At 37.5% G+C, this 13825-nt stretch overlaps 1 protein-coding gene across 1 annotated transcript; it reads right to left on the bottom strand.

Moving 5' to 3' along the window:
* Positions 1 to 2960: 2960 nt before the first annotated feature.
* Positions 2961 to 6930, bottom strand: LOC129187648 (leucine-rich repeat-containing protein 3-like). Its single transcript, XM_054787217.1, has 2 exons — positions 6624 to 6930; positions 2961 to 5647 (listed from the first exon to the last, which is right to left on the bottom strand). Exon 2 carries the CDS (start codon positions 5389 to 5391, stop codon positions 4591 to 4593), a length of 801 nt encoding a protein of 266 aa, XP_054643192.1. The 5' UTR covers positions 5392 to 5647; positions 6624 to 6930; the 3' UTR covers positions 2961 to 4590.
* Positions 6931 to 13825: the final 6895 nt, after the last annotated feature.

Here is a 13825-nt window from a genome sequence, read left to right on the forward strand (position 1 = left end):
TAAACACGCGCTGCATGCTGCAAGGATGTAGTGTGTACTGATTTTGTGAAGTGGATGAATGAATTGGACATGAAGTCTTATGCACCAATCGTGTTTTGATCTGACACATCTTAAGTAAGTTTGCCAAAGTGTAGAATTACTACAACTTCTGTTTGGACTGCTCGGACAGCCAACCATCCACTATCACTAACTGGTTTCGAAACTACTGCATGATGAAGAGGACAGCTCAAGCTAAAAGGCGTATTTGCCTTGAGACGAAAGTGACACTGAGAGCGACAACGAACGAGAAAGAGAGAGACTGAGAAAGTGTGTGGCGAAGAAATTATACGGCTGTTCAGTTCACGCTGAAGAAGACGATTTTAGTGGTTTTAGTTCCCGGGAGGAGGATGAGGGCGGCGATTAATGACTTTTCTGGTAGGCTACTGTTAAACTAGACATGTTACACACACTGTTCGGCACTGTTTGGAAAAAGGCATTTATTTAATCAAAAGTTTAAAAAATATTTCTGTGTTACATCTTTCTGTGTACTAAATATCCATGTTACGACGTGGACACCTGCGGCTCATACACAGGTGCAGCCTGTACAAATCTTTTCTTCCCTTGTAGTGGTTGCAGCTTACATACCGGAGTGCTTTATAATCTGAAAATTATGGTACATCACAGTCTAGGAACATAACTTGTTCATAACCCGAGGACCACCTGTAGTTATACGCAGAACTATGGCACTGAAGACCATACGGTAATCACTTCTAAACAATCATCTTCTATTCAGCAAATGAAACCACAAACAATGCCAAATGTATGATATATTTACAAACAAATATATTATACAAATCTTTTCTTTTCTTTAAATTTGGGTTTTTGCAGCTTACATACGGGTGTGCTCTATAGTCCGGAAACAACTGTACATCACAGTCTAGGAACGGAACTTGTTCATAACCCGAGGACTACCTGTAATTATACCGAGAACTATGGCACTGAAGACCATAGGGTAATCACTTCTAAACAATCAGCTTCTCTTCAGCAAATGGAACCACAAACAATGCCAAATGTATGATATTTTTAGGCTGATTTGGTTGGATTCCATTCCATACAGGCATGGCCAAAAACACTGGCATCTTTGACATGCCAGTATATTTGGCCATGAGTGTATTTGTGTCCAATAAAATCATTCAGAATAAATTCCACTTTCATAGAAAGCCTTTTTATAGCTATGCCAACAGGGGGCAAACGTGCAGCAATGTCCAAATGCTCCTCACACCGAACACCATCAAATTCACAAACATGCTGCAATCATAAATGCTCCAGGAACAAAAACAAATGCAAAAATAGTGCTGGAAATGCCATAAATACACACAAACTCCCAAACAATTCCATGACAGAAATGGTGCAACTTCACGGAACAAAACGGAAAAAAGCTAGGTTACCAGGAAGTTAGCCAGACTCCCTGAGGGATATTGGTCTTTTATAAGACATAATAAGACATAATGTTTTACAGTATTATACAGTGACCAATTTTACAGCCAGGAGTTGAACATAGTGAAAATTTTACTTTTCATTACACCAACTTTCATCTGGGTATCCCACTCATGTCTTTTGTCTTGAAGCATTACTGTTGGCCGTAATGCTAGACTATGATCAAATACTTTTCTTTGTTATCACTAGCACTCACAGTACTTTTTCAAAGTTGGAGCAAAATGACAGTACAGTAATTTACTGGGAGTGATAACAGTACACGTTTGAGTTAAAGATGGACAACATAGTTATCTGGTGCTTACAGTTCGGATGATACCTGTTACTTACTAAGATTTACAATGGAACTTCGGTTTTCGTAGGATTCAGTTTTCGACAAAAAATATTGCCAAAAATATGTGTCGGCTTTCATACAGTGTCAAGGTTGTTGTACGCCAAACGGTGCCAAAACAAAGCATCTAAGTGTTGGTGACTCAGTCCTGATGAATAATGGATAGTTGTTCTTTCAGAGTTGGGACGCTATAAACACATTCCAGCCTCGGAATCCTTTAATCATCTTTAAGTGTTTGTCTGTGGTTCATTTGTTCATAGCGCGCACACAGATGGATGAATAACTCAGTTTCTGCCTCCTTTCTTTCTTCTAATTCTTTCTTCTAACCACTAGGCCATTGTGAGGCCGTCACTATTACGCTATCACTGTTTTTCAAAATAAATGTATTCATAAATAATCGTTTTATGGTTGACTACAGCCTATTATTAGTCAAAAAATAAAAGCAAATTGCACTTGTTCTTGGCCTAAATTAAGAATTTTCAAGCATAAAAATAGCTAAAAGAAATAAAATACAAATATAAGGCATTCAAATACGCAATATGTAGTATTCTAGTATACTGGTGACTAGGTGTCAGTGATATTACATTGATGAGACTATAGCCACAGCAGGAAGTACTCTGTCGAGAAAATTTTAAAATGTGAGTTTATGTTATCTTATTTGTCGAATATGTCATATTTTCTGTGATATTTTTACTATATTGTTTAAAACGATTGTAAAGATGACAAGATATAGAAGGTCGTAAACAGGTTTTCTATGCTCTTACTACGCAAGTATTCCATTTATACAGTATATTCCATTTAGAAATAAGGAATCGTACTTCGTGGAAATTAACTTATCACGGTAGGGTCTGAAACTGCAATAAACGGAGGATTACTGTACTGTCTTTTTTCCCCCACACACATTTCACTTCCACCTAACCAGTCCCAACAACACATTTTCTGACAGCAACCATTTTTGCTCATACAAAATTGTCACACTAAAACTAAGCATTGAGATGAGCAATTTATAAGAGTTGATTTTAAGCAGAGCAGTCTAAGGAGATGCATAAACATTGTGCTTAAAATTCTCACAAATGCAACATTACAAAATGATTATTTTTGTCTTCATTTTGTATGGAGTAAATATGGCTGTGGAAAAAACATTGAAATTGTCTTGACCACATGATTGTCTGTGATTAATATGGGTCACAAATAAACGAATGCAATAAAACCCTGACTGGCTCTAAATGCATCTAAATGGAATGTTAAATTTGTCAAGGTGCATTGACATGGATGTTCGTTTGAAGTGTTGTAAGTTCAGTGTGTCGTACATTTTGATTAAAGCCTCATTTACTCACGAAAAATGCTACTTCGTTACTTTTCAGCGTAACATGGCATAAAGTCACAATACAAGGTAACACTGAATAGTTAACTTACATTTGACCGCACTAAAATAAAAACAAATTGGTAAATTGGCATAACAAGCAGTATTGTTTCACACATTTGTTTCATATAAATTCATCAAAGAAAAAGCTTTCAGAACTTTTTTTTGAAAAACAAAAGATTCTGATTTGACATATTATCTTTTATGTCCATTCAGGACAGATCCAAAGTAAAATAGTAATTGTCCTTTCACCTCAAAGGTCTTGAGATTACATGCAAATGCAATTAATTTTCGACATAACTACTTCCCCGTTTTGAGTCATTGCGTCCACCTTTAAATGAAACTAATTTTGCTAAGCTTAAATTCATCTAAAATGTGGTATCAATTAGGAACGATGTAGAAACATGCTCACAAAAAATGGAAATGTGTGCCCTGCTATCCGACCACTTTTTTCTGTGCGTCGTTCCACTGACGCTGCCGACAGTGGACTCGCTCATCTTCCTCTTGTTCGTAATGCCACTGCTGTGTCCTCCAAATATTATTTTTTATGGGCCTCCAGCTCTGCAACTAAGATTTCCACCTCAGTCTCGGTGAAGTTCCGCTCCTTCACCTTCGTCTTCTCAGCAGCCATGGTTCAGAAGAACCGAGGGTAATGCAATCAAGGGTCATTAAATATGGACGCCGCATTCATGAGCCATTTGCATTGACCATTTATTGTTGAATTGAAGGCGTGGAGAGGGCGTGACGTGGGGTGGAGTTGTGTAAGCACATTTGGGCAGCAGGTGAAGCACAAATTGCAAGAATGTGTGCATATGGCATTTTTTTTTAGGTCTGAATATTTTTGTCCGTACGCACATTTTGGGTTTCTGGTTTACGCAGACTTTTATTCACATTTCCACGCGCACTTTTATAGATGAGGCCCCTGGTCTGTCAGAGAATAAGAAGGCGTAGCAGAAGGGATCAATGTTGCCAACTTAGCAACTTGTGTTGAGTACTAGTGACTTATCATGTAAAGGTGTATCGCTCTCGCAGGCGGCTCCGTCTTGTTTGTGACATACAAGAAACACAAAACGACGCAACAAAAAGTTCAAAGTTCATTTGTATTTCTAAATATTTGCTTGACTTTTCATTGTTTTTTTTGCTCACTTTTTGTGTCTCACAGCGTCGTAAAAATGACATGCACATGCGTCATGTGTAATTATGCAAATGACACGATGATGTCACCTGACACCTCATTTATCACTTCACACTGTCACAGATATTTGAGCTTTGTCAAAAAGCAGCATAATTGGTGTGACTGAACAAAACCATTAGTATTAGCAATTAAATCAAGAAACAATACAATACCATACAAAAAGCAAAATAAATAGGCAAAATACACATATTTCAAGACAAAGACACACTTGAGTCGTGGGTGCCCCTGCTAGAGAACAGTGCTGATGGTGTCAAAATCCTTAGTAATCTGAGAGCTACTGGGCAATGATTTGAGATACTCCAGGTGCCTCCTGGCATCCTCCTGGTTGTGTCTCACATAGTAGACGACATATCCAATCACCATTGTGAACCATCCAAACATGGTGACGAACATTGCAACATCTGTCGTCTTGTGATGAAAGTTACAGAAGTTAATCCCTGAATCCAGAACTTGTATTACAGACCTGCCCGCGTATTCCTCCTGCACGGCTGTGTGGCAAACCACGTCGTTCACCGACTCTGGGTCCAGCCTCAGTTCCCTTAGAACCTCCTGTAATACACACTCGCAGTGCCATGGGTTATTTGAAAGGTTGATTTTGGCTTTGAGACGGGCAAATGCCTCTTTTGGGACACTGTGGATACGATTGTTGGCAAGATCCAGAACAATGAGGCTGTCTGTGACACCCTGAAACGCTGCAACGTCCACGGTCTCAATGTCGTTATTCGACAGATCCAACTCCTGAAGGTAGTTCAGCTCTTTGAAGGCATGGTTGGGTATTTTAGTAATGTGATTGGATGCCAGAATCAGAGCAACGGTATCACTTGGGAGATCTGATGGGATTTTCTCCAAGTTCTGAGACATACATTGGACCACGGTCATGCCGCTCTTTTCTGTACAGTGACAGCTGGACGGACAAGCAGATGTACTTGCAAACACTATTCCGAAGAGCAAGCCACATAAGGATGTGAAGCTATCAAATGTATGAGGTTTTCTGGGCATATCAGACCGCAATACCTCCTGCATATTCATCAGTATATTACCTCACAAGTCCTCCCAGGTCTAAGCACTTTCAACTGATTTTCCAATTCATGGCTGTTAAACACTGAATCATTCACTTTCAAATTGGATTTACACAATCCTTTAGGTTTGACTTGAGATATTCCTTCTTAAAGTACATTTGGCAAGAGCTCATCCAGTAACGAAGGTGATGTGGATCTGTAATTTTATAGATTCAGTACGTAAGAGTAGATACCAAGCAGTGCTGGAATCACCATAGCTTATATTTCTGGAAAAAAAACAAAAGACATTAGGGTTACTAAGATGATCATCTTTCTTAAGTGCAGCATGAGTTGGTATTAGATTATATTAGTGTTTTTAATGCGTCGTACTTATCTACAATGCAAGGGCAATCCAATTTTATGAATGCAAATGCTATTGTCTTTGAATTTCCCTATTAAGCACAGCTAAGTAAAAGCTATTCCCACAGTGTTTACAAAATCCATAATGCGATTATTGAGGGAAATGCATTTCATCTGGGCAAATTTCCTAAAGCGCCAGTCACATTTACGGGTCATCGGCAGGGTTCTTTTATTCAATTAGAAAAACCATTATGTTGTTGTGTATTGTCTACACAACACCATGAAATTATTCCGTAATGCAAAAGCCCTGCAGTGCATATCAATTATAATTACCTTCTTCAAAATATGCGCTTTATCCTTTTATTCAAACAATGACTAGAATCATACTCCAAGGATGTTTGATGCTCTTTCATACTCATTACAAGATTCCAAAATTGCTCCATCTGTCCAACTGGACCATCATCTCTTTAGGTCTGTGCACCCTCTAGTGGATTTAATTAATCCCAGGATGCTTGCTGTGTTTGAGGTTAGCCACCCCTTACTGGTATCTTTTTCCATGTCTGTCCAGGGTCGAATAGCCCAAGGCAACACACACACACACACACACACACACACTCATATGAGCTTAAAAGCGCCCCTCAAGTCCGCAAGATATGTGGCACCTACTTAAACAAATAAGGGACATGGTATCACAAGCATCATTACGTCTGACTGCTTTATACCACCTATCTGTGGATATCTGGAACATAGAATAAGAACATGAGAATAATACTTGTTTAGAAAAGGCAATTAATACAAACAAGACGTTTGCTGTTTAGACTGTAACGTTAAAAATGTTTAATCATATCACATTAGATTGTTAATAAAATTGTAGGTATTCTACATAACTAAAAAGGCACTTACCATGAGTTTCCCTCCTTCTTTTTTCACGAGTTTAAAATGTCCTTTACATCCACATCTTATGGATAAGAGGCTTTTCCGACCAGTGTGGCCATGACACATGAGACACATACCACATGTCAACAGAGTATCCTCTCCAGCAAGTCTCCACAAAAAAGGCGGACTTATCACACGAAGAAGTTATAAAACACATTCCAAGAGAAGATCAATGTCTTCTTGAAGAAACATGACACACTCACTCATGAGGAGGATGATGATGAAGATGTTCGTTCAGGTGAAGCGCCGCCTTTCTTTCCGCCTCACGCGCATCTTCGGCCGGGTGGCTCGCGCTGGGCGGCGAAGGGAGTGTGCCAGCAAGGAGTGGACGGATCGATCCAATTGTCGACAGGTCAGATACCAATTGTAGTATTACTATTGGGTCGATGGTAGCGATCGATTTTTTTCATTTCTTTTCTATGTTTATTTTCTACTACGTATTTTAATATTTTGTTATATTGTTTACAGACTCTAGGAATAAGTATTTGAACATAGAAGGGCTGTGGGGGCCAGGTCCATAATTTGAATGCGAGCCAATAGTAGTTCATGCTTTTTGTTTTGTCTATTTACAGTACATTATCTTGTTCAAAAGTTTATAAATAATAATATTAAACGGAATATAGGGCATAATATTTTTAGTATTATATCATATTATATATATATAATAAATATAAATATTATATACATATTTTATAATAAAGGGAATTGTTTTATTAATTTGTTGATATTGTTACATTGTCTTATATTGTTGTATAATACAGTAATCCCTGGTTTATTGTGCTTCATTGGTTCCAGATGCAACCATAACAAGTGAATTTTTGCAAAGTAGGATTCCTTCTTTATAAATGGAATATTTGTATAGTAGAAAACAAGTTTATGACCTTTGAAATTTTGTTTTTAACATTTTTAGCATCCTCTTGACTTGAAATAACACCCCTAATTACACACATAATACTCAATATAGTAGACAAAATAAGAGTAAATAAGCAATTTAAGGCATAAATAAGGCTTGTTTGTGTTACTATACAGTAAATGTGGTCTGTAGGGGACCTTAAAGAGAGGCGGACAGGAAGTAGCCCATGCTTTTATTAGGGATTTTTATTAGGGATTGCTGTTGTGAGATCATTCAAACCTGCAATAAAAGCCTATTGTTCCGGCAATCAAATCTGGTGCTTGTGTGTCTCATCGAACATCACGGTAACAGTACTGACACGTGGTGACCAATGTAGACATGCTACATCTTAACAATGTCTTTGAATGCGTCTTTTGAATATCATTTTTAGGCTTTTGAAAATGGCTAATTTAAATTCAATTATGCATTTTATTTGACTAATAGTAGGCCGTATTCAACCATGAAACATCATGATTTATTAATTAATACATTTTTGAAAAACGTGACAGAGTGAAAGCACAAAATTCGAGGCGCGAAGTTGCGAGAGATGGCTGCACTGTTAACTTTTTCACAAATAAGTTTGGTGATAAAGAACACTTTTTATACATTAACAGTGGATCCCTGCACATTTGTGGATTTTTCTTCAAACAATATTTTTTTCCATTTTAATGTTTTTTTTTTCTCTGAATATGTTCTCTGAAAGTTTTTTTTTTCCCGCAGAAAACACATCTCACGCACTAGTCGATAATAACTCATAAATATGTGATAATACAAGTAAAAGGTACAGCAGGCATGGAATAGCCCACGATTTTGACATGTACGTGCCTTTATGCTTCACTGATGATGTTTTGATGGCAGGCATTGAGATGTCGCACTTTGTTCTGCAGTCCTTGACCTCGACCTGGCAGAGCGAAAGTGAAACTTATAAAGAACTTCCTCCAACACTGGCACAGCTTTAAAAAACATCTGCTCATCAACCATCTTACATTATCATTCATTAGTGGGGATTGCTGATACATTGTATACATTAAAATGTGTTTAATAAATGTGGGAGGCATATACTGTATAGGGCTTAAACCTGGACATTGTTGCGAGTGAACATTGGCAACAAGTCGTGTGTCCAAAATAGACATTTTTATGGGCGTCTCAATGACTTGTAATTTTTCACCATTAGCTGGTAAGTCTGGAACGGAACCCTTGCAAAAAGCAAGGATCTATTGTATATTTTTTTTTCCTAAAACCTTGTCTGTGTTTTATTTTGAAGATAATCAAATTAAGGCAAACTTCACAAAATCATTCAATAATCTTGATACTGGCCCTGTATTTACTTGACATCCAATCAATACCAAAATTTGCAGTATTGGCCACCCCAACTGGCAGAAGAATCAACTTAATCAATATGAAGGACAAGCAAAATTGCCGGTTGAGTACAAAAAAACTCAGGAAGGAGTTTTCACTCAAGCACTTCCAAATGAAAGCACCATATCAACTTGAAGCATACATTAGTCAGCGTTCCTCTGTGGGTACTTCTGCGCCAAACCATTCTCAGGGAATTTCATGGCCCCAGTAAGTCTGCCTCTGACAAATCAACCGTCACCAGGTGGATTGCCAAAAAAATACAGACACATTAACATCGTCAAGGATAGGCTTTTGTTCCATCTCAGAATGTTTTGTACAAGGCCATTTTGAACAACAATAATAACAAAAATGAAAACACTGGACAAATATTAACAAATGAGTATTAATTGTCATTAATCTAAATTAATCCACAGCAGCTCTGAGGTTAATCATTAATCAACAATAGCTCAGTCTGTAAGGATATGGGTTTGAGTCCTACTCAAGACAAAAATTAATGTGCTGGAAAGATGCCAGTCTGCTTCCAGACTATTGTTGGAGTGCCCTTGAGCAAGGTACTGAATCTACTATCTCATGTTTACACAGCCTCTTGAATTTCCATTTGAAAGATTCCAATCAAAAAAGAATTAAATACTTCCGCAATTGGTCTTTGTTTCCCGTTTTTACCGGATCCTTTTTTACATTTTTTAAATATTTCAACATTCCTCTTCCATAATCTTTATTAATTTTCTTCTTGTAATATTATGACTTTATTCCCATAACATTTTGACTTTATTCCCATGACATTATAAACTTTTCCCCCACCTAATTTTCTTAAAATGTGTTTCCTAAAACTTTGTTTTATTTTGCTTGTTTCTCATAATATTAAGACTTTTAAAAAAGAACCGATTTGTTTCTTTAATATTTCAACTCTATGCCACTAATCCGACATTATATTTCCTCATAATATCACGGGTTTATTCTTGTAAAATTTAAACTTTTTTCTTTTAAGATTTTGATTTTATTCTCGTAAAATTACAGCTTTTTCCCATTTTTCTTTTAACTTTGTTTTTGTAAATATTCTTCTCAAAATATTATGACTTTATTCCCATAATATTTTGACTTTATTCCTATAATATTTTGACTTTATTCCCATAATATTATAACTTTTTCCACAACCTAATTATCCAAAAAGTAACAACTTTATTTGTAGTTTTGTTTGTCATAATATAATTTTTTTTATTACAATAATATTTATTTTGTTGTTGTTGTTGTTAAATTCTATTAGCATGTGCCGCGTTCCACAAATGGCCCCCGAGCCGCACTTTGGACACCCATGATTTAAACAATTGAAACTTATTGAAATACTTAAACATTCAAAATTGAATCCAGAAAATTATTATTATTATTATTTTTATACTGTCTGTTCAACAAATGCAAACTATGGGTGAACTTGTGATAATACTTGAATTCTGCACTAAGAATCACATTGCACTTGGTAGTTCATTTGCCAATGAAGTCTTACGGTGAAAAATTCGAACAAACAATACAGAAGTTGAAGCACCACAAATAATCATTGACAAAAATATTTAATATTTTATCTTTATGTAATTCTGAGTGCTATCGAAGGATGGCAGGCCAGTCTATTATTTCTTTAACTTTTGCATTTCATGGTAGTTTGAGTGTGGAAGCAGGTGTTAGAAAAAGATTGTACTCATTTAAAAAGCGGATATATCTTCTTTAAAAGCAGGAGGTTGCAATTGTCATGGAGAGGGAAAAAAATTGTTTTTCTATAAAATGGTATCTCCCACATTTCCTTTTATGTTCAGTCCATGATAATTTAGCTATCCAATAAAAAGTTTACATAAAGAATCTAGTCTCTGCAGTCAGGCAGTCTGCTTATCAGCAAGGAGACTTACTGGCTTCTTCTACCTTGTGGCGTATCTTGAACCTGCAGAAATCTGTAAAATCTAAAACTGATAATGAAGTATTTGCAGCGCAACTGCACAGTAATTAAAAGCATGCGAAATCACGCTACCGTTTGTCACAAGAAAAACATATAAATGATGCCTGTGAATTACGAGGGCTGTCAAAAATAACACATTAACCGCGGTAACAAATTAATTAAATTAATTACGCTATATTTTTTTGTGTAATTAACGCACCAGAGCAATTTTTGACAACCCTAGTGTTTATATGTGCCCTGTGATTGACCAGTTCAGGGTGTTGCCCAAAGTCAGCTTGTACAGGCTCTTGCTCACCTGAAACCCTAATAGATGAATGGATGGTTGCACTCCTTACATATCCCACCAGGCTACTAATCATTGTTAGCCCATTATTGACTTTATCACCCCAAAACCAGAATGCAGCAGTTATCTGTAGGCCACACTGAGACGAATACTTAAAACAATACACAAGTTGAATAGAAAGTCCTGACCCAGTGAAAACAAATACACCCAGAAGTAGGATTTCTACCTTGCGATATTACTGCTGAGGTTGATTCGCCTGAAAACACATATACAAAAATCCCACTCTTTGTCTGCCGAGAAGGGGTCATACCAGGGATCACGGCTAGTCTTATTCTGTCCAGAAAAATGAACTATGACAGCCGGATAAAAGCGAGCCAAGGTTGGGTTTGTAGCAGGAACATTACAAATATCTCACATTTGCTGCCAAAGAGATCCTGCGGCTTTTACATGTCAGCAACTAATGCGCTTCAATCAATTTCAAGGCGCCAAACAAAAGGGCCAAAGGTTGGAGGGCCGCAAGCAAGCTTTGCATCAGCACTTGGTGTATTATCGTAATCATTTTATGCAGAAATATTTTCGCAGCGTCAGGCGTTTTGTTCACCTTTACATCCTTCATGACTGGCAGTGTGTATGAGGCTTTTCATTTGAAATGACATGTTTCAGATTCCAGATTTGTTTCGTGATTAGCATCCTGGTGAAGTGTTTCTAATAACCACCATTTATTTATGTTGTGCATGATTTGAGAACAAATTTCACCGGTCTGTGCCTGTAACTGATAACTCCAATAGCTCCAAATAGAACAGTGACCACTATGATTGTTGAAGAAACAATTTAATCTGAACATTCATCCCTTTTTTATACTGCGTATTAGGGATGAGCTAGTACACCACTATCTGTATCTGTATCTGTTAACACCTTTAAATTATCTCTATCCGTATCTGTACTCAGAACAGGCGGGGTATAGGCCGGAATTGGCCGTGGTTTAACCAGATATTTGTGGGGCTTAAATCGGTACATTATTTTAAGACTGAAATTGACATTGATTGATCAGAAGTTGCTATTTTTATTGTTTATTATTCAGCTATATGTCTACTGTGCCATTTTCTCTAGCGTATTTAACACATATGCATCATTGCAAGCCACTGCTCTCTGTTATGATGACAGACAGCGGCACAGTGTAGCTCCACACAGAGACTGACGCTCTTTTATAACTTTATTCTGACCTGAACACATCAACAGCAGTGCAGTTCAAACACCATATATGTATTTCCAGCTCTCAACAAACTAAAAAAAGGTCTCTAGTCCATTCGTCATTGCAACAACACTTACCGACATACCGTGAGATATTGTATGTGTTGTGTGCCTTAAGCATCCAGCTGCCAAGCTGGTCACTAACGGCTGAGCAAAGTTAGTGTCGTCAGCATTGCCACTAATTCATTATATTGTTAGCATGCTATTTCAGCGTGTTTAGTGTACTGCTGATAGCTTAGCTGTTACGTTGCTATTCATTTGTGTTTATGTCTAGGGAGGGGCGGTCGCTGTGTGTGACTGGCCAGTCACAGAGCGTGAAGAGTGAATACACAATCACACATCTCTGAGGAAAGCAGTTTCGTTCGGATCCCCCCATATTCGCAATTCGGTATTCACAAGCCATTTTTTTGTAAACAAAAATTTTCTCTGAAAATCATCCGTGTTTTCCCCCAAGAAAACACATCTCATTCATCCAAAGTTGATAATAATTTATACATTTGTATTAATAAAGCATAAAAGGCACATAATACATGTACGACATTTACAGTATTTCATTTTTCCTCAATTATTTTTGCATTACCGATACCTTTTTTGTTAAAGCCAGTTAGATATTAGATATGTTATGATATGGTCCACAGTTAGTAAAATGTACAGGTCTGTTATACATATTGTTTCAGACTTGTTCTTGTAAAACTTAATGTTCCACTTTGCAAAAATATATCAAGATAGAGTCACCGGCAGACAATGAGAAAAACACTTTCAGGCTATATCGAGTCGCACAGGAAATGGTGAGAGGCACTTTGGCTTGCTCAAGGAAGTTTGACACATAGAAAAAGTAAAAAAATACACTAAAAAGAAGAAAAAACAACATTCAAGAGCAGAGTGAGTTCACACTTCCGCCACAGGTTGATGGCGGGGACCACTTTGGCCTCAGTGAGGCACCCCCAGTGGCAGGAATTTCTCGGCTCGCTGGTCACGGCATTCACTCCTTCCGTTGGGCGCGTCCACCCTCTTCGGCTCCACGTTCCACCTTGAGCGAGCTTCTTTCTCCGCCGTCTGCAAGTGTGTGAGTAGTTGAGAGTAGCTGCCATTCTGCAATCCCACTTCTGACACCAAGGTGGCATTCTTGAGTCGCACAGGAAATGGTCAGAGGCACTTGGGCTTTCTCAAGGAACTTCTAGCAATAACCACCAGACCTCAGAGAGCTTGATACACAGTCCAGACGGACATGTGGTCACTAAACAGAACACTAACCCCACTCTCGATATGAACAAAATAACAGCAAAACACACAATGTAACAATAAACGCTAACACTAAACATATAAAGCCTAACAACTATTTCCAAAAGTGCCACAAGACAAGCTAGAAATTTCAGGGTTGACTCGTTCCATCACTACAATATTTTACACCGTTTTTGCTGTCTACATAAACTGTTAACATG

Source organism: Dunckerocampus dactyliophorus, chromosome 9 (genome assembly GCF_027744805.1).
Source record: "Dunckerocampus dactyliophorus isolate RoL2022-P2 chromosome 9, RoL_Ddac_1.1, whole genome shotgun sequence".
NCBI classification, from domain to species: Eukaryota; Metazoa; Chordata; class Actinopteri; order Syngnathiformes; family Syngnathidae; genus Dunckerocampus; species Dunckerocampus dactyliophorus.

What these genes read in the sequence shown, in the direction of transcription:
- LOC129187648 (XM_054787217.1), bottom strand. Translation starts at nt 5,391, where the DNA reads ATGAATATGCAGGAGGTATTGCGGTCTGATATGCCCAGAAAACCTCAT.